Here is a 20,790-nt window from a genome sequence, read left to right on the forward strand (position 1 = left end):
CAGTTTGGAGAGAGCCGTGTGCGCATGTGTGTTTGGCCGGCCCGAGACAGCCAGCCAAACATATATGCACATGGAGGGGGCGTGCTGTGCACTCTCTCTCTGTCCCTGTCACACCCATGGCCCTGCCCCTTTTATAGTAGAAACATAATAAACAGAGTTTATTATGTTTTTACCATTAAAATTTTGCAGCTGCTGCTGCTGGCGAGGAGGGGGGCGGGGGCACACTCCTCCGACATAGCGTAGGAGCTGCCCTTCTGTATAACTAGTGCAACCAAATTATATAGTTTTGATCCCAGTGCTCATTCCATCATAAGAACTCACACTAGTAACAAAGGACTTGGTGCTATGTTCATACAGGTTAATAGAAAAGCTGAGGAAGGTGTAATAGCTTTTACATCTAGATTTTTTACGCCTACTCAAGAAAAGTACCCTACAGAAGAAAAGGAAGCTTTAGTCTGTGCTCGGGTGTGAAATCATTTTAGAGCATTTGTGTGGGGTAAGCCAATCACTGTTTATTGTGATCATAAACCACTTGTTGAAATTATTGATAGTGGAGGGGACCATAAATGCATCTGCTAGGATAACTAGAATTTCAATGCACATACAGGATTTAATTTACAAGGTTTGGTGTAAGCCAGGAAAAGGTAATGTAGTGGCAGATTTCCTTTCCAGAATGTTTATACAGTTAAGTGAGGATATGAGGAATGGAATGACTTTCATGTTTTCCTTATACATGATAAAGGATTACCTGCAATAAAAAAGAGGAGTAGGAACAAGAATATAGGAATGACATGGTGTTACAAGATGTGTCTAAATTTATTGGAAGTAGGTGGCCGTCAAGATGAACAGACAGGACACTATAAAACGTAAAGTAAAGTCAGAATTAGCCTGTGATAATGGAATAATTTGAAGAGGTGAGAGAATTGTACCTCCACTTGGCTTTTTTAGCAATATTTTGCATTAGTGCCATGAAGGCCATTTTGGCATAGGGTTAACAAAATCTGTTGTTAAGAAATGATTCTGGCGGAGTGGTGTTGACTCAGAAATAGAGCGCATGGTCAGGAATCGTATGGAATGCTGCAGAGCTGAAACATCTCTTCAGAAACTCAGGACCCTGATGGGTGATGAACAAGATTCATAAAATCCTTGGGATTTCATTGCCATTGATATTATGGGACCTGTGGGAACATTGCAAAACTATATCATTGTAGTCATAGACCTGTTCTCGAGGTGGCCAGTGTTAAGAGTAGTGCAGAATGCAGACATTGTTTCTATCCTAATTTTTCATGATTGTGTTTTAGTTCTGAGGGGATCCCATTACTATTTTAAGTGACAATGGTGTGCAATTTAAATCTCATGCTTCTAAACAATGTTGTCACAGGATTGGAATGAAGGCCCGGACAGCTTCCCTGTATAATCCTAGTGGCAATGGCATGGTTGAGAGGTTCAACCGTGTTATTAAGGGCATAATTCAATCTGCGATTGCCATCAATAAGAAATGGGTGGTCCAGTTATCGAAAGCTGTAAGGGCCTAAAGGATCGCTAAATTCGAAGCTACACCTTTTAAAATAATTAGTGGGAGGAATACCAGGACCAAATTCAACCCTGGGTGGTTTATTGGTACATGTGTGGAGACATGGTAGTGGAAACATTCAGAGACTCTATGTTCAAGAGCCATCAGAAAAGTAAACTATACTATGATTTTAAACATAGCCCAAAACCTGAGAGTGTAAGAGTTGAAGTCTGGTTCAAATAAAGAAACCAGGCTTTGTAACCAAAGGTAACAGTGGGTTTTATGTCCCCCAAAGAAGTGGTGGAAGTATTACACAATGTGGTCCGTTTAAGCAATGGTAAGGTGTGGAACCTTAAGCAGGTAGCATTCAGTAATATAAATGGATGGAAGGATGTGAGTAGGACAGGAAAGAAGGAGAGTTCAATTGGTTGGACACGGATGACATAATTGTTGATATTAGTACACAGAGGGATCTGGATGGAAGGTCCAAGGAGGAAGATGAAAATTCTATGCTGAAAGAAAGGAATTCTCTGGGAGGTTCTTACGAAAGTGAATTGCTGCATCCCTGTAGCAATAGAAATAGTGACAATACTAGTGGTGGTATGGAATTAAATGATGAAGGGTCTGGACAAGTGTGAACAAAAAAATGAATCAATCCCTAGGAAATCAGAATTGTAGCAAAGGAGAACAAGCGGACAGAAGAGTCAGGAAACCACAAAATAGATAGAAGATTTTATTCATTTGGCTAATAGGTTTTTTCATGCTTTGATTTGGTTGTTTTCTTTCTTTCATTTTTTTAATCAAATATGCATTGTAGGTAATTAAGTATTGTAATAAATATTAGGTACTTTGGTTTGTATTTAAAAAGAATACAAATTAGGGGGATGTGGTGTTAAATGATTTTTGTTTTAAAGGAGGGGGATATATTGTCGGCTCATGTAATGGGCTCGTGTCTAGTATTGTTGTATTCTGTAAATAGTTTGAATTCCATGATGTCATGGGATTCGGTGTGTGGAAATTGGACAGAAACTGGGTGCTGTGAACACTGTTTTAGCTATGCTCTGTACCTTAGGAATAAAGTAGTAACTACTAGTAATCTATGTGGAGTGATTACTACAGAAAGACCACCACTCCTGCTCTCTTCTCAGGAAATTGAAATAGTTTCATTCACAAAGCAAATTCAGAACTATGGGCCTCATTTCGAGGCTGGTGGTCTTGAGACCTCCAGCCTTGCGTTGGCATTGGACTGCCACACTCCAGGTAGTCCGACTGGAAGTGGTGCTGAACTCAGCACCGACATATCTGACCACCTGTCCGACTGCCATTACCGCCAAAAACATGTTTCCCCATGGGAAAACGGCAGTCGGATAGGTGGTCAGCCACGTCGGTGCTGAGTTCAGCACCACCTCGCTGATCACGAGTCCCCTTTCTGCCAGCCTTTTCATGATAGTTTAACCACCATGAAAAGGCTTGTGAAAAGGAAGTGCTGTGGGCTACAGCGACGAACCTGCCCAGCAAACTTGGAATGTGCACGGTCTACAAAGCAGACAGTGTGGATTCCAAGGGTGCTGTTGAGCTACAGTATTGGCCTCGGCTCCCATAGGGGAGCTGAGGCCAATACTGTAGAGCACTGTTCTTACCGGGCTGACTGGAGGGAATATCGTCCCACCCATCAGACCAGTGGGAACATCTTGAAATGACTGGGGGTGAGGCCGCCAGGTTAACGGCAGTCTCACCCCCTCGAATTTGGCAGTCGGCTCGTCTGACCGCCAAACTCGTAATCAGGCCCTATATCTTTATGATGATAGCACTCTTTACCATTGGCTCTGGGACTCCATACTGGCACACCTTATGGGTATCCTGCACGATGTATCACGTCTCATTCACGGCCTTAAAGAAATATGAACACATCACCACCATTCTAATGGAACTTCGTTGGCTCCCCTTCTCAGACCGCATCATCTTCAAAACCTGCTGCATTATTTACAATGTCAAAATCATCACAACCAGCATCCCACTTATCTTGGAGACAAACTAACCATGTCCAATGGATTTCTTCACAGCCAAGACACTATCAGACTGCATACTAAGTGTGAAAGGGGTAAAAACGAGACAGAGGTGTTTTCCATCTATGCATCCGGGATCTGGACCTAAATCCCTGTATCCATCAGGACCCTCCAACACTGCTCCAATTTAGGAAAGTGTTGAAAATGCACCTTTTCAAAAGAACACTACAAACAATGCATTAACAATCTACAAACCAGCTACCTCTTCTACCACTCAATGACTGTATGCTTGTATTTGACCCCAGCACTCCACTGCCCTTTGGCTAGGTTCGTGCTATAGAAATAACACATGTAAATTTAAAATATTTCACATCGGAGGGGTGAAGAATCAAATAAGATTGCCACTTGAGAGCAGATTTCTTGCCTTGCAGCTGACAATCCTACACCATGTAGTTGCTGACATCTGAAGGGTCTCCAGACCAGAATAAACACTGCAGATCATAACTGTTAGCTCTGAGGGTGCAAAGACCTGTCAGTGCCCCCAAGTGTAGATGCTGCGATCTACGTAGGGAACACATTGGCAGCCTTGAGACCCCAGATGTCTGGGAAGAGCTGCGCCAGTTAAGCAAGGCTTGGCTCCCTGGCATCGGGGTCTGAGGAGCACTCCCTGAAGTGAGATGGAGTCTGGGGGCCCTCTGAGTGTTTACCCCAGGGGCCACTGGATACCCCAGGTCATGATGAAAGACCTAACAACCATTGTGGAAGTGCTTTGTGGAAAAAGGTGAGCTCTGCACACACGGCGTAGATCCTTGAGACCGGTGACTGCCCCTTGGCAGGCACCCTGGGCAATATGCCTTTGGCAGCCTCACTTACTCCCACATTCCCTGGTACAATTTATCATTGGGGCGGAACTAGAAACTTATCCTAATCATTTGTACTTTTCCATTCTAAAGGCAAAACTAAGGTTTTCACTGAGGTGAAATATTCAAATATTCTGGTGTCTGCCTCTGTGTTTTCTCACCTGCAGAGTCATTGTCTTCAAGCCTGTGACATCTCATTGCAGATGCTACTGACCTGGTGCTTCAATCTCTAGTAGGTTTGGAAAGCCTAGAAAAAGACTTGCAAAGCGGATCCATGCTCTGGGTGGAAAACTGTATGAGTTTGGAAGGGGGCTACTTTTATTGCCACTGGGGTTCTGCCTGAGCACCTTGTATGTCGTGAATACTGGCTTTTCAGACAAAGTAATTTGTGGTCACCTTGACTTCAAATGGTAACTTTGCAGCATCACTTGAGAGGAGGGTGTGTACCAGGACCAATATTTCTGTCACAAGTGATAATATAAAGCGGGTGGACGTTGCTCAGGTGAGGGGGTGATATTATATATTAATTGCCGGATGCTAATTTTTCTACAGTTTTATTTGACCAGAGTCAATATTAGGATTCTTTACTCTTTGACTGCTCATTGACGAACCTTTTTTGTATACAAAGGCGCTATGGGTTAATGTGATCAGACAAATTGTGTCCATGTAGTGGCATAACGCAAAATCAAAGGGCCGACCTGCAGAATGTGATGATATTTTCTGGCCTTGGGCTAAAAGGGGGCCCACTGAAGGTTTGGAGCCCCTCTGAAGTGGTGAGGGCCCTTCCACACCGTAGGGTCTTGTATGAGACCTGGGTTTTAATACTGTGCCTATGTAACACCTCCAATGCAATACCGTCGTTATGCTATGTACAGCACGACTGTTAGAAAGGAATTTGAACCTCAACATGTAAAATAAATGTAGACCTGCATACCAGAAACCACACTAATGAAATCCGAAGGCAGGGTGTTTCAAGCTTACAAGCAAAAGATAGCTAAATTAAAGCCAATGGCGTGCAAGAACACCATATATAAATAAATTATACATACATATGGTTTAATGAGAATGTTCAATATAAAAACAAATGAAAGAGTGCAGACATGACCACCCCCTTCTGAAACAGTTAAGTGTGTGGCCTGTTAGGATGAGGGCGTTTTCTTGCAGGATGGAATGTGCCTTTATATAAAGGCTTCCCAGGTAAGGTTTCCACACTCCAGCAGCTGGTCGAGTGCACAGTGGAGTCCTCTGGTTGCAACCATGACTGTCCTAAGCTTTCTTCTACAAAGCATGAGCACCAGCTCTCTGCTGTGCTTGGTCACTTGTATAGCACTTTTATTTTATTTTTGGAATGACTCTAAAAAGTCAGTGCTCAAAATGCCCCCCGGACCAGCCCCGCTGCCTTTCATTGGTAACCTCAACGTGGTGGACCTCAAAAACATGCACAAATCACTAATGGAGGTAAGAGTCACATGACAGAGGCGGAGAATCAGAGAACCAGGCATTCATTATTTATCTTATTTTCAGAGAAATGTGTATAGTGACCATTTCATATATGTTTAAGCCTGGACAGTATATCGATTGCTTTTTTCCACTAGAGTGTATTTGTTGTCAAAGTAAACAGTGGACATACGTATTCTAGGCACATGAAGTAATTGCCTTCCCTAGTGTCTATCGTACTATGTCGTAGAAAAATGCCGCAGAAAAAAAAATGTTTCTTGTTTGTTTTTATGGTTAATATAAAGGTGTAAAAATACAAATCTATCCATTCAATATACACATGAAATATTCTATTGTGTGGCTTATTGGGAGTGGATTGTAATAATAGCTAGTGCAGTTTGCAGAAGAAGAAATTTGATTAGACATCACCTATTTGTCTAAATTCTGTTAAAGATTAATATGCTTGTTAGATGCAATGTGATTTGTTCTCAGTGAGATCTTTCATTAAAAAAATCCATAACGTCATCTAACTCACCATGCCCCTTACCGTTTAGTGTACCCACACTAATTGTTTTAAAGATAGTTAGAGCTAATTATTGGCGTCTATCTCCCCAATGTCTGTTTGCATAATAAAGATCAAATTGGAGATTTTTTTTTACAAAGAGGCAATTATAAACACAAGAAAATTATCCAGCAGTTGGCCTGAATGTCCAAAGTTCGGAAACACCGCAAATGCATGGTTCTCCATAGAGTTTCACAGGCAGACCGCTGCTCAGATTATTGAATTCTAGCAAAATTACTGGTTATATTTTGGGTCACAGGAATGACGTTAAAGTGGTGGACCAAGTTATGTGTCTGGATTGACTAAATTCTGCAACACGGAGGCCAATTTTGCTGCATGTTATGCCATTAAATCCAAATTATTAGACACGTTCTGTGATATTACATTTCAGAATTTTCACAATTTAAGACATACAATTATTGTCATGAAAGAGATTGGCAATCAAGATGTTGCTTAGCAAAGAACATTATACACATTCAGCAAATTCTATCAAAAATGCAATTCATTAATAATTAATTATTGTTTCTTTTATGGAAGCACAGGAACATCATTAGATCAACGGTGTCCTTTCTAGCAGCCAGAGCAAAATAGATAGTGTAAAAATATGTATATCATAAATTCAAAGGTGCAAAGTGAAATATGGTATTTATTATCATTGTTGAGTATGGGGAAGGGCCCTTAACTCACAAGAAGTGAATCATCGATTGAGAAATGATTCTTCTGCCCTCCCTCAACAATGCTAATAAATGGATTGTACTTTGAAAATCTACATATATGGATTATGTTATGTTGTTGTTTCACGTGTACTTGGTCTAACAAATGTGTGCAATCTGTGGTGGAGGTAAAAATGCTTTCCTCTTGTCAATTTTGCTGTACTGCAACAATGAACTCAAAACTGACCTTTCAATTTAGTAATAAATATGTGAATGTACCTTTATCACTGCAGGTGCTCTAAATAACATGTTTTTGGGACACATTTATTTTCACTGCCATGGCATAAACAATGTAACACTGAGCAGAAAACAAGCTTTGTGCACACACGCCCTGCAATAAAATGTGCACCTATGTGACTATTGGCATCAATCAAACATTTGTATGGCACACTTATCACCTGTTAGGGTATCCAGGCACCATAACACCTGCATGGGTCTCAGACAGAGCTCATTTGAAAAGCCAGGTCTCGAGCTGCTTTCTGAAGTCCTGGATGGAAGGAGATGATCTTAGGTGGATGGGGAAATTGTTCCAGGATTTTGCTGCCATGTAGGAGAAATATCATCCTCCGTTGTTGCTCTTGCAAATGCTGGGTGTGTGGGCGAGGTAGAGGGAGGTGTAGATCAGGTGTCTGGGAGGTCTGTGAAAGTTCCCTTGGTGGCTGAGGCAGGCTGGAGCTTGGTTATGTAGGGCATGGTAGGTGAGAGTCATCAACTTGAATTGCCATTGTTTGTGTATGGGGAGCCAGTGCAGGTCTCTGAGGTGTGAAGAAATGTTGGTCCACCTTGGGAGTTAGAGGATGAACTGGACTGCTGTGTTCTGGATTATCTGAAGTCTTTTTGTGAGGTGGTTGCAATTCCAGCGTACAGAATATTTCTGTAATCGAGGCGGCTGGTGACAAGAGCCTGTGTGATTGTGTGCCTGGAGTTGGTGGGAATCCATTTGAAAATCGTATGTAGTAGTCGGGGGATGTGGAAGCAGGAAGAGAATGTTGTGTTGACTTGGACCTTCATGGCTAATTTTTCCTATGATGACTCCCAGGTTTTAGGAGTGTTCTGTCGGTGTAGAAGTGGGAAGTCTCTAGCTCCAGGGGCCACCAGGAGTCATTCCACGGAGAGGTGGTGTTGCCGAACAGAAGAACTTCGGCCCATCCATTAAAATGCAGTACTATAGCGCTGCCCTGTCGGACTAGGACCACCAGCACCGGCACACCATCCTGTGGCGGTAGAGTGGCAGTGCTGGTGGTCGACCGTGGCAATACCGGTGTGGTCATAATGTGGAGGTCGGATCGCCACCACGACCCTGGTGGTCTTAAGACCGCCAGTGTCATAATGAGGCCAGTAGTCTCTTAAAGTAGAACATCTCCATGCAGGACATCTAATTGCCTGCATGGAATAATACTGGGAGATTAATCAGAGGACAAATCGTTCCTAAGTCAGCTGCAATATTTCAGGTGAGAAGACGGGAAGTATATTGGTGTGGCATTGCATTATATAGTTTGGGCGGCAGGAGTGAAAAGCAACATCCACCAAAGGTAGACCTTTAGAAATTGTTGTAGGAGATTCCTCCCTTTTGATCTTCCAAACTGATTGAGAATGAATGAGTTTATTCCTGAGGTAGCTCCGGTGGAGCTGAGTAAGCAGAACACCAAAAAACCAAACTAACCCTGTCTTTAACTTGAAACCAATGCATATTATGCCTATTATTGAATATGTAGTCTGGTCTCTCCAGATGCCTCACCCCTGCCTTTTTAGATACCTGAAGGTGTTGGACTTATTTCTTAATGTTACCCAGAGTTTATTTGAGTTAGTGGTTGCTAATTGGACCCACCGGCACTAATTTTTCAGGACCAGCACTTATTTTTCCTCATGAGACATTGACCAAGGGCAATATAGAGAGAAACAAACACCGGGTAAAAGGGATTGAAGAATGACGAATAAGCTGTCACAAAGGGAGAAAGCAGGAACCTGCAAGAAGGTGTGTCTGGAAGTGGACTAAAGAGGCATGAGGTGAATTCCAGACTATACATCCTTGATATCTGGTGTGCCAACATTTAATAGCACCGGCCTCAGGCTTCTGAGCAGAGCTTTGGGCACAGAACTCATTCTTTTACAAATTAAGCACTGATGATACCTAATTGGAATAGTCCGACCTGGAATTAACCAGTGAGTCTACTACTACCTTTCTAATACTGGTAGGATCCAAGTCACAAAGAAAACACAAATCTACTCCTGTATAGGTACTCTTTTGTGCATGTGTATATTTAAGACTTTAGGCAATTGACAAAACATCCCAGTAGTACGCTTATAAACTTGTACCTGTTGCAGATGAGGTTTGCTTGTGTTCCTTTCTCTGTTCCACTTTGAAAGAGACTTACACCAGCTGAGGAGTAAATCTATGACTGTTTCCAGGGTGAAAAAGTGTCAGAGTGAAGTTTTTGGATATTCACAAACTGAGGGGGTCATTACGACCCCAGCGGTTGGCGGTAATATGGCGGTAAGTACTGCCAACAGGCTGGCGGTACTTGCCGCCATATTATGACATTGGCGGGTTGGCTGTCCCACTCCGACCGCCACGGCGGTAACAGCCGCTGGGCTAGAGATATCCATCTCCAGCCCGTCGGCCGTCACTGTTCTGCCTGCCGGATTATGACCCCGCCTACCGCCATGGTTTTCGTGGCTTCCTTACCACCACGAAAACCATGGCAGTAGGCACTATCAGTGTCAGGGAATTCTTTCCCTGTCACTGATAGGGGTCTCCCCCCCTCCCTCTCCAGTTACCCCCCCACCCCTTTGCCTCTCCAATGCCCCCCACCCCCCTACATTCACGCCCCCTTCACACACACACACACACACATACACACACCCTTTTCCCACAAACATCCACGAATGCACACATCCACTCACACACACTCGCACACACTTTTATACATACACGCACACACGCAGACACAAGACACAACATACACGCACTCACACCTCCATACATGCACACTCGCATCCAACACACAACACACACCCGCATCCACACACACACAAACATACACACACCCCCACACACACACAATGCCCCCACCCCCTCCCCTGTCAGAGACCCAACCTACCTGTGTTCATGGGGTCCTCCGGTAGGAGACGGGAGGGGGCACTCCTGCCACCACCAGCGTCCGCCAGAAGAACACCGCTAGGCCGTATTATGGGTCATAATACAGCTGGCGTGGTCTAATGGAGTGGCACTGCTGGTGGCAGCAGCACCACCTTACTGCCAGCTGCCGGCATGGCCACAGCTGGATTTCCACCATCCTTCTGGTGGAAATCTGGCTGTGGTTATAATATGGCACACGGCTGGTAGCCGCAGCGACAGTCTTTTGGTTTTTGCCGCCATTGTCAAAAAGAGGGCCTAAGTTTTTGGAGGGTTCGTAAACCTTCAAGAGTTATTCAACTTGAACTGCCCAATACTCACCCCACTGAGTGGAATTTACTAATGCTTATTATAAAGGAATTTTGGGGTAGAAATTATGCAGAAGTAAACAGATTTGTGGTTACAGGGTCACATTTTTTGAATATCTAGCAGTGATAATTCCTGTACTTTTATGAGCAAAATTGGCTTTGTGAATCAGGTTGCCAGTATATCTTTGTGTTCAAGGGTACTTGTGCATATCAGAAATCAACTCCCCCAAATGTCTTCACTTCATTTTCTTTCGGTTGATGTCAAGGGGAGGCATATGATCACGTATAAATAGCTTCCATGCTGAAGTTCCCTTGAACAACTGGCTGTGACAGCTGAACCTTTGACTTCGGCATTTGTTTGGGGTATCAGTGAAGTTTCGCAAGACAGAAGTTATCATCTCCCCAGGACCCTGCCTGATTGATGACCAACAGTATGGAGAGCCCGCATCTGAGGGGATTTTAAGCCCTTTACGTCTGCATGGCAGCTATTGATACGTGATCCTTATACAGTCCTGAAGAGGCTAGAAGTCAAGAGGCTGGATCGTGTCAACATATTCGGTGGAGTCCTCTATGAAATCATAAAAGAGACAACTAAATAATACTACCATCAGCCTTGGTCCACAATATAAGAGAGTAATAGTAGGCATAGGCGATTGGTGTAAAATGTGATGGACCACAATAATAGTTGTATGGCATATGTGGCCATCAGTTGTAGAAATGTTTGTATATAAGGTTTCTGTACAGATGATTTCATATGATATACCCTATGTGTGCCTTGTCCTTGTCTGTGATATGTGTAATGAGTGAATTTTTGGTGTCGTAATCCTGTGGAGATAAATGGTAGATACCCTATTGAGTTTGATGATTAAGATGATTGAATCTAAAGAAATTATGTGAAATAAATCACTAGTAAGTACAATAATAATTGATATATTATTGTCAAAAGAGATTGTATCAAATGTATCCCTGAAGAGTCAATGTTATTTGGAATATATACTGGTGAAACCAGGTCAGGCTCTGTTTTCCCCATTTTGGACTGAATATTTGTAATAGCTGGACGTAGGTATGAGGATATCAGCTGGACCCAGAAAGACATCATAATGACTCGACTGACAAAGCCATGCTTAGTCTTAAAAGTACTCTTAGTATCAGACATGGCAGGATTTGCAACAAGGCATTTCACACCCCCTCAACCATCCAATGTGCAAGAGATTGCAAATTATACTTTGAGAGTTGGATAGTAATTTTCAACTTGCAGAGCACCATTTGTAGATTGTGACTATGTTGTACAATTGCAAAGACTGGAATTTTGTGAGTCACAAGTTTTGCAATCACAATAGACTTTTGTACATCTCGCCCAGTGTCAATGTTGTATGTTCATGAAATTGTTTCCTATTTAAAACATGTCTAACTAGAGCCGTTCACATTCTCTTCATCTTTTTGTTCCAGCTCTCTGAGAAACATGGCAACGTGTTCACCGTACATTTTGGACCCAAGAAAATGGTGGTGCTGACTGGATACGAAACCATAAAGGATGCTCTAGTTAATCATGCAGATGATTTTGGAGACAGAGCAGAAATACCAATATTTCAAAGAATAACTGGAGGACATGGTAACTTAACAGCACTTTCTTACTTCACAGCAAACTCCCCTTGACTTTAATTTCCATTTGATCTTTGCTTCGTCATACAAGTGTTGAGTGTTTCTCTTTAACATCTTGAACAGCTCCTACAAGGGTGAAGGTGTATTCAGTGAAAGGCAAGGGTGAATTGTCTCTAGAAACACACTTTTTAAATTGATGTTTTGATTGAAATTGTGCCCTTTACATTCCTTAGTACTTGTGATCCATCCATGACAGATTTTCAGGATATTCACATAAGATACATTAACAAGCTATAACTCTAAATGAAGTCAGCAGTTACATTGAAAATCAGTTGTTGGTGCATCCCTCCCAGGCTTACAATGGACACCCTGGTCCAAAGGGACTATACACAGTGGTTTTGCTGTAAAGAGGTGCTGGGGGTTCTTGCTACACACCTGTAGATGAGAAATGTATATATTTTTTTAATTTCATGCTGAAATTTATGGGAAGCCTTCCAGAGCCTTCCCTCTGAAGGTCAGAGACCACTTGACCTCTTTTTTTCCAGTGAATAGCCTTCCAAAGGACCCACAAAGTTTTTTTTTAGCAAAAGAAAGAAAGTCTAGGAAATGTTGTTGATGTGAGTGGAGAGTGACAAATCTTGCTTGAAGAAAAGGTTATTAGGTTATGGACATGAGCTATAGGAGTTGGTATGGATGGAGTTGTGCGGGTCAAAGATTCAAAAGGGGAGTTGGGGAAAGGGAAGCAGAGCTATTGGCTGAAACGATGAAAATATCTGTCTTGTTGGTCTTCAGTTTCAATGAGCTACAATTCATCCAATCACAACATCGAGAAGACAGGCTTGTAAAAAATGGTAAGAATCCTACAGATTTTTATTGAAGGAAAGCAATAACTTGGTGTCGCCCGCATAATACATGAATTTGAAGCAAAATGAGCGGATAAGATGAACATGAGGTCGCACGTACAAGTTAAAAGGGTTGGGGTTAAAACACACCCCTGTAGAACTCTGTATGAGAGGGTCTGAAACTAAATTGGAAGGATTCAAGGAAGACTGCTTTAAGTCGATCAGAAATATAAGACCTACTCCATGTTAAGACCTGGGTTTGAATGCCTTCTTCCTCTAGCCAATATAAAATGAAGACCTGAAGACTGGCCCTAGACAGCCAGCATTCTTAGGTCCTTAAGCACTGACAGCAGAGAAGTCTCCATACTGTGACCGGGTTGGAACCCAGGTTGCGCAAAGTCCACACGACTACTGGTTTCAAGGAAGTAAGAGAGTTTCTTATTAATAAGTATTTCCATCAGCATAGGCTTAACAGGACAGGGAAGTGGGGATTTAGGTCAAAAAATGACTAGTGTTGTAGGACTGGCTGAAAGATTTTTTTTTAAAAGAGGAACCATAAAGGGCTTTCTTCCAGGTGGAGAGAACACAAGAAGTAGAAATGGATTTCTTACACAATGTCAGTAGCATGTTGATAAGTGAAAGAGGGGACAAATACTGGATAAAGGAAGGCAATGGTCTAAAGGAGACCCAGAAGTCAAAGACAACATTAGCCTGTGTAAGTCAGAACTTGGGATGCAAGCATATTCATTTAGGGATGCTTCTACAGCAGGATTCAGTGGTGAGCCTGGAGTGCCCTATAAGGAAGAGTCCATGATGACGAAGCATGGGTGACTATCAAAAAGTGCGGGGGAAGATGGTAGATAATTGGGATCCTGAAGTGTGATAAAAGGAATTAGAGGTGAAAGTATTGCACATCTGCTTGATTTTATCTGCAAAGAAATGATAAAGATTACCATAGAGAGCTTGAGGAGGTTCAAGCTTAGAGACAGTGTAAGCCTGAGAAGAGAGCAAATTCATGATCTTGAATATTTCCTTGGTGCTATTGTATGCCTTGGGGATCTTCTCCCCACAATAGTTGGCTTTAAAAGACAGCACCAGCATTTTGTGAGAGTGTTGTGCATTGCACAGGTCACTGTATTTGGCTGTACAATAGTCTAATCTCCATGAACCTTCTAGTTTTTTGGATCCTCTCCTGGCGTCCCTTAAGGTTGTGCTGTGCCAATTGGCAGACAGGTGGAGGTAGTGGGACTTGGGTGGTGCTGGTGTAGGTAGGGTCTGTCTAGACCTCGTTCCATCCACCAATTGAAATCATGAGCATCATTATTGGTGGAAGAGTTTAAGTGGGGGCAGTTCAGATTGACAAGGGCATTCAGGAATTCATTAATATTGATTTTAGACTAAACACATTAGGGGCCAGGTAATGTATGAGGCATGCTAGAAATTTGAGAGGTGATAGGCAAATTACTGGCAAATTGGACCAGAAAGTGTTCAGTCCAGGTTAGCAAATACAGGTTAGCAACCACAGTGGGCTAAACTTGGAGCAATAAAAGTTAAATCGATGCAGTGACCACCGATATGAGTGGGGCCTAAGTCTATTCGAATGAGGTTGAGGCCATCCAATGAATGTCTTAAAAGGCCTGAGGCTGTTTTCCCTGGTGCTTCAGCCCAAATGTTGAAGTAGTCTAAAACTAAGAACATTTGTGGATAATGTTTAAAGGAGCAAGGAAGTCAGCCAAGATTAGTGTAGGGTGTTGGTGGGAGATAGCAGAGGAGGCTTCCAATAGAGTTGGATGGAGAAAGGATCATTAAAAAGAAAATGACATTCAGAGTATGGAAAGGCCTCTAGGCGTAGGGAAGAGGTATTGAGGGAATCCCTGTAAATTTTTGCCAAGCCTCCTACTTGCCTGCCTACACAGGGAGCATAGCAAGCTTTGAAATTCGGCTGGCATGATGCATGTAAATGAGGCACAGCGGTCTCTTACATCAAGGATGTAGTAGTGAGTAGGACATCCAGCTGGCATCCAAGTTTATGAATCTCCAGTGAGTGTTGGGGTAACAAGCGCGTGTTCACTAGCGCGTAGTAGAGGAATGGATTCAAAGTAGACTTTGAATTAGTAGTAGAGTGACGCTGAGATGAGGGAGAAGATGGAGGCATCGATAGACAGCGGTCTGGTACTGTGGAAAACTGAAGCAACAACTCTGCTGAAATAGAGGGGGAGATATCCTTAAAAGGCTAGAAAACATTTAATTTACCTGGATCGAGTGAAAATGACAAGTCAGTCGGGCTTAAGGGCCTCAACAGGATAGTTTTAAACGCGTCATTTGCTGCATATACACGCGGCCACCTTGTTTAAATGGCTTCTTATACTCAACAAAGGGACCTGGTCAAGGCGTGTTACCAGGCAACTGCAAAACGAGTCTGCACCTGGGAAATCTATGAGGGCAACTGAATGCAAACTGAGCCCAGCAGCTCCTGGTGTCAGCGCCTAGCTCCCTGGGTCCTGGACATTCTAGAAAATAATAAATTGTCATTAAAATAACAATCCACCTGAAATGTATAATTACCTATAAACATAATAAAAAAGCGAGATTGGTTCCGGGTGCGAGTATTTGAAATGCCACTTGAGAGTGAGAGTGAGCCAGACACCTTACTGAGGTTACAAGGATTTATAGACATAGACAAAGCGAGATAGACGGAATGGATGTGCAGACATATAAATCTGTGAAGCCGGGCTTTGGTATCTTGTATGTGGAATGGATGACCAGTGCTCCTGTCTTTGGCAAGTGAGAGGCAGCTCTGAAGTGCCCCTCAAGTATCCATAATCACTCTCTCTCTGATGCATTTAATTTTGTTATAGTGCCTTTCATACCAGTGTAGGGTGCCAGAGCACTTTACATCACACCCACATTACAGAGAGACAATCAATCATGCATGTGGAGATCGGTGTATAGGAAATGTTACATAAGACAGAGGACTAACAGTTTAAAAGTTCTTTGGTTAGAGAAGCACAAACCCAGAATTTAAATGTAACACATTGGTTGGGGGTTCTCTTTAATAGTAAGAAATGATTTCTACTCAAATGAACCCTTTTTGCAAAATTAAGATAATGAAAGACGGGGGGTGGAATCACAACTTGACATATTTATTGTTGCCCAAAAAATTGCTGGAGGCAAGCAACAGCCCCAGCAGGTGCTTTTGAAACCATAATAAACCTGCAAACACAGCGCCCCCACAAAACGTCATCACCTGGAGCGGCGGCACTGGTCGTACCTCCCTAGAGCCGGCCCTGCTCTCATAATGAAGTATTTCACCTGGCTTTGGTATCTTGTATGTGGAATGGATGAACAGTGCTCCTGTCTTTGGCAAGTGAGATGCACCTCTGCAGTGTTTGACATGAGAGGCATAGCCATGATGCCTGTCCTGTCCAAGAGAGTAGTCAGTGAGGGCTAGCTTTGATATCTGTCCAGGGGTCCCTCTCATATGGGCGGGCCTTAGCGCTGGTGGCACCCTGTGCGACTCTGTTTGTTGGAGCCCCTCAATGACCACTTCCGCCATGGATTCCCTCACTACCACCCTTTAACAGTGCCCCTCAAGTATCCATAAGCACTCTCTTGGATGCATTTAATTTTTTTTATAGTGCCATTCATACCAGTGTAGGGTGTCAGAGCACTTTACATCACACACACACATTACAGAGAGACAATCAATCGTGCATGTGTAAATCAGTGTATAGGAAATGGTACATAAGACAGAGGACTACAAGGTGTAGGAGTCACAGGTCATCCATACTGGTAAGCAGTATGGTTTAAGAGTGCTTTGTTTGGAGAAGCACAAACTCAGAATTTAAATGTAACACTATGGTTGGCGGTTCTCTTTAATAATAAGAAATGATTTCTACACAAATTAACCCTTTTTGCAACATTAAGATAATGAAAGACTTGGGTAAAAATCACAACACTCTAATCTATACCTTGCAGTATGCATGTAGTTCTTTGATGCCATAGCTCACTGTTCATTTTAGGATTTTAACTTATAAACTGCAGGTAACAAATGGACCACTCTGACAAAAGTAGTAACCTATGGGCCTATTTCCATTATATGCACTTTGTGTTCTGCATGGTAAAATATCTTTCCAGCTGACATATTAACCCTCTGCACTACCTTAAAACTTCCACTAGAGAAAGCTCTGATCTGTCTCCAGGCAGATCATTCATCACAACTTGACATATTTATTGTTGCCTAAAAAAAATGCTGGAGGCAAGGAACAGCCCCAGCAGGTGCTTTTGAAACAATAATAAATCTGCAAACACCGCGCCCCCACCAGAAGTCATCACCCGCTGCGGTGGGACTGGTCGCACCGCCCTAGAGCCGACACTGCTCTCATAAGCATTTCACCTGGCTTGGTTTTCGCCCAAGAAATATAATGCTTTTCTTCCACCAAGCTAATAAACAGGGGTAGCACTTGAAAATATGTTCCGCCTTATATTTGTTACTGCGACCTTATTGGGAAAGATATTGTACGTCAGAAATAACTTTTAGCATGAGTGTCATGGAGGCATGCAGATCACTGGTCACTGTAATTTAACTGATGCCAAGCACAAAAGAAACTTGGCAAGAAAATCTTACAAGCCCAAAGTTTCATTGATTTACTGGAATCGTTTACACTGACGTCCTGCAACCTTTCTCTCTCTCACACATACACACCCACACATGACCGCAATGGAGTGTGTCTTTACTATTCTAGCTCCTCGCCGCCTTGATACTGGGTAAGTATATAGTGTATCGAAGCAAATATGACGACATTTTTAGGTTTTTTGGAGTACCAAATGTTATTGATATTTCATGAACACTTTATCATGCTGCATTGCTGCATAACAGGGCATGACATGGCACATGTCTCATTAGCTACCATGTCTAGCGGCCATGCCCCCATGCCCCTAGCGCTTTTACATTGCATTACATGTAAAAAAAACACTCAACTGACCTCTCTTCTCCTTCTATCCTATATCACATACTCTCGGGCTGCTTATGGTCCACATCCTTTGCCATAGACGTTTCTCGTCCTCACAATACACCCCCTGCTCAAGCGTTTTCCCTCGGTGACCAGTTGTGTCCCATGGCCAAAGGAGGGCATACCCCGGTATGGACTGTGTCGCCTGTAGGGAGGAGAGGTACTGCTTCAGGAGGGCCCAGATCTTCTCAAATGTTCAACTGTTCTCCATCAGATTATAGGTTAGTTTCTCTGGGGCCACAGATTACCTATCCACACCTTTGTGGGTGGCGCTGTTTGTTTTTCCCTGTACACTGTGATCAGCCTTTTGGCTGTGCCTAGAAAATGTCCCAGAAGCGCCTTTACTCCACCGTCCATTACAACCCTGCCCCCTTCCTCCTCTTTCCTTCAACTTGCCACGGCAATCAAGGTCAATGCAAGCTCTCTAGGCACTGTGACCCTAATGTGGAGTCTATGCAGCTCAGGATTTCTTTCCAGATTGTCTGAATTGTCGGACAGGTCAACCAGATGTGAGTATATGTGCCTTGTCTGTTCCACAGTGCCAGCAGTGACCCGAGGTGGATGGGTATATGGTTTTGACTCTGCTGGGTGTGAGATACCACCTCATAAGTAGTTTATACTCTGCCTTTCTATGTTGCAGGCTCCTAAATGTCTTACCTATTACTTGCAACAGTGAGGTTTACATTTTATCTCCATATGCATGCACCAGCTCATTTTCCCATGCCCTTCTATAGGTCCACTGCCGCCCCACGGTTTTGTCCGTCAAGATTTTGTACAGTGCACTTATGAGTCCTTTTGTGGTATAATAGGTTATTTAAACTGGTTGAGGGTTTTAGTTCCTTGAGCTTTCATACTCAGTTGCATGATCCTATGACGTAGTTCAGCATATTGAAGTCTTTCCATTTCAGACAGCTTAAAATCTTGCTATTATTGAAGGACTTTGTTTTGCCCTTATTAAACGTGTCCCTTATCGCAAGGCACGCCTCTTTTTTCAGTTCTAAAACATACCAGTGTCTAGACCTGAAATGAAGCTAGGACTAGCGTGGATGTGTGTTTTTGGTGCCACTGGTGTGGTAAGACCTTGTGCCATGATTGCATTGTCGCAAATTTCTGTGTTGTTTTGGTGAATGCAGATGCATAGAGTGATCTAGGTTGCTGAGGTTTGAAAATCTAGGGCTGGTCCCATACATCTCTGCCCGCTATTGCATGTTCCATAAAAAGCCAACGCTTTTTGGAGTTGTGCATTGACCATTCTACGACAATGTGGAGGTGGGCCACTCAATAGTATTTGGAGATGTCTGGAAGTGCATAGCCTCCGCTCTCTAATGGAGCCATCAGTATTCTTTTATTGAGTCTTACTCTTTCTCCTCTGCAAGCATATTTAACAGTGTGGTTTTGCAGGGATTGTAGCTTGTTTTTCTGAATGGCTGTGGGAATAGTTTGAAACACATATAGCAGCCAGGGAAGGGTATCAATTTTCACCACATTGCTCCTCTCTAGCCATGAGATACATTGCCCCTTTCACCTTGTTAAGTCATCAGTTATTATCACCTTGAGTGTAGGTCAGTTAGCGTTGGGCCAGGTGTCTATCGAATAGGGGATTTGAATGCCTAGGTATTGTATTGCATTTTTTGCCCATTTTATTGGACAGTACTCCCTCAAATTATTCTCACATGCAGCAGGGAGAGACAGGGTGAGATATTCTCCTACAGCCACTGCTTCCACTCTGAGGGAACTTGTGACAATGTTGGGTTATATAGGTAGGAGGCAATCACTACAGTGTCTTCCCCTCCTGAGGGTTAGTATTCTTTATAAAAGTTAAGTATGATCTCCAGTTTCACTTCATCGTCATGCACTTCCCTTCCCTCAGGTGTGGTCATTGTGGGGATGTATTCCTTCATTTCATTCTTTTTAATTCTTATGGCCCTTGGTTGCCCCTGTAGCTTACTTTGTTCACTTTCTGTCTTCCTAGTGGATCAACATTTATGCAGGTTGTCTACTCTTTCCAGCTCCACTAGGAGCTGCTTTTCACTAGGTTTTGCTTGTCTCCTCTTGTGGGCCATTAATGATATGATCCCAGTGTGTCTCGTATAAAGTGTCTTTTGGAACATTATCATTAAAGTAGTTGTGTATCTTTTGAGCCAATCATTCCATGTGAACCACATCCCTCACAATATCAGGTTGAAGTCTCCAAGATCTGTGTTTGGGTACCAAATCAGATTACAGTCCCCTCCCAGGATAATGCTATCCTCAGCTGATCCTGCTAGCATGGATAATATCTGTCCTAGGAAGGCTTCCTGATGTGTGTTGGGTGCATATATATACTGATGAGAGTATAAAAGGAATAGGCTATCAAAGCTTACAATAGTAGGCCTCTGCCTTCTTTGTCTTTCTGTGCCGCTGGTATTTGTATAGGGAGGTTCCTCTTGAAAAGAATCACTACTCATGCTGTTTTAGTTTTCCCTGAGGCCCAGTATTATGTTGAGTAGGGCTTGTGGTTCAGTCTTAACTGATCCTGCTTCAAGAGATGTGTTTCTTGCAAGAAGAGAATATCAGCTTGCTGTTGGTTCAAGTAGGGCCAGACTAGACATTGTTATCATGGTGAGTTCAGACCCCGTACATTCAAAGAGATGCATTTAATCGGGTATGTTGTGGTATGGTAGCCATAAAGGCCATAGCCCTTTCTGCTTCACTCCCTGCGAGTAGAGTGATATTTGCAGTAGAGCGATGCAATTAGTCCCTTATAACAAATCTGGATTAACTAACATGACTAAAGTGTCCCTGTTATAGGTAGGGAAG

General features: G+C 42.9%; 1 protein-coding gene across 1 annotated transcript in view; it reads left to right on the forward strand.

The window, feature by feature from the left end:
- The first annotated feature begins 5,603 nt into the window (after window positions 1-5,603).
- Window positions 5,604-20,790, forward strand: part of LOC138261161 (cytochrome P450 2K1-like) — a 58,895-nt gene continuing 43,708 nt past the window's right edge. The window contains exons 1-2 of the mRNA XM_069209862.1: window positions 5,604-5,837; window positions 11,985-12,147. Of these exons, the coding sequence (XP_069065963.1) occupies window positions 5,637-5,837; window positions 11,985-12,147 (364 nt within the window). The 5' untranslated portion in view covers window positions 5,604-5,636. The remainder of the gene's footprint in view (window positions 5,838-11,984; window positions 12,148-20,790) is intronic.

This window comes from Pleurodeles waltl, chromosome 10, assembly GCF_031143425.1.
Source record: "Pleurodeles waltl isolate 20211129_DDA chromosome 10, aPleWal1.hap1.20221129, whole genome shotgun sequence".
NCBI lineage: Eukaryota > Metazoa > Chordata > Amphibia > Caudata > Salamandridae > Pleurodeles > Pleurodeles waltl.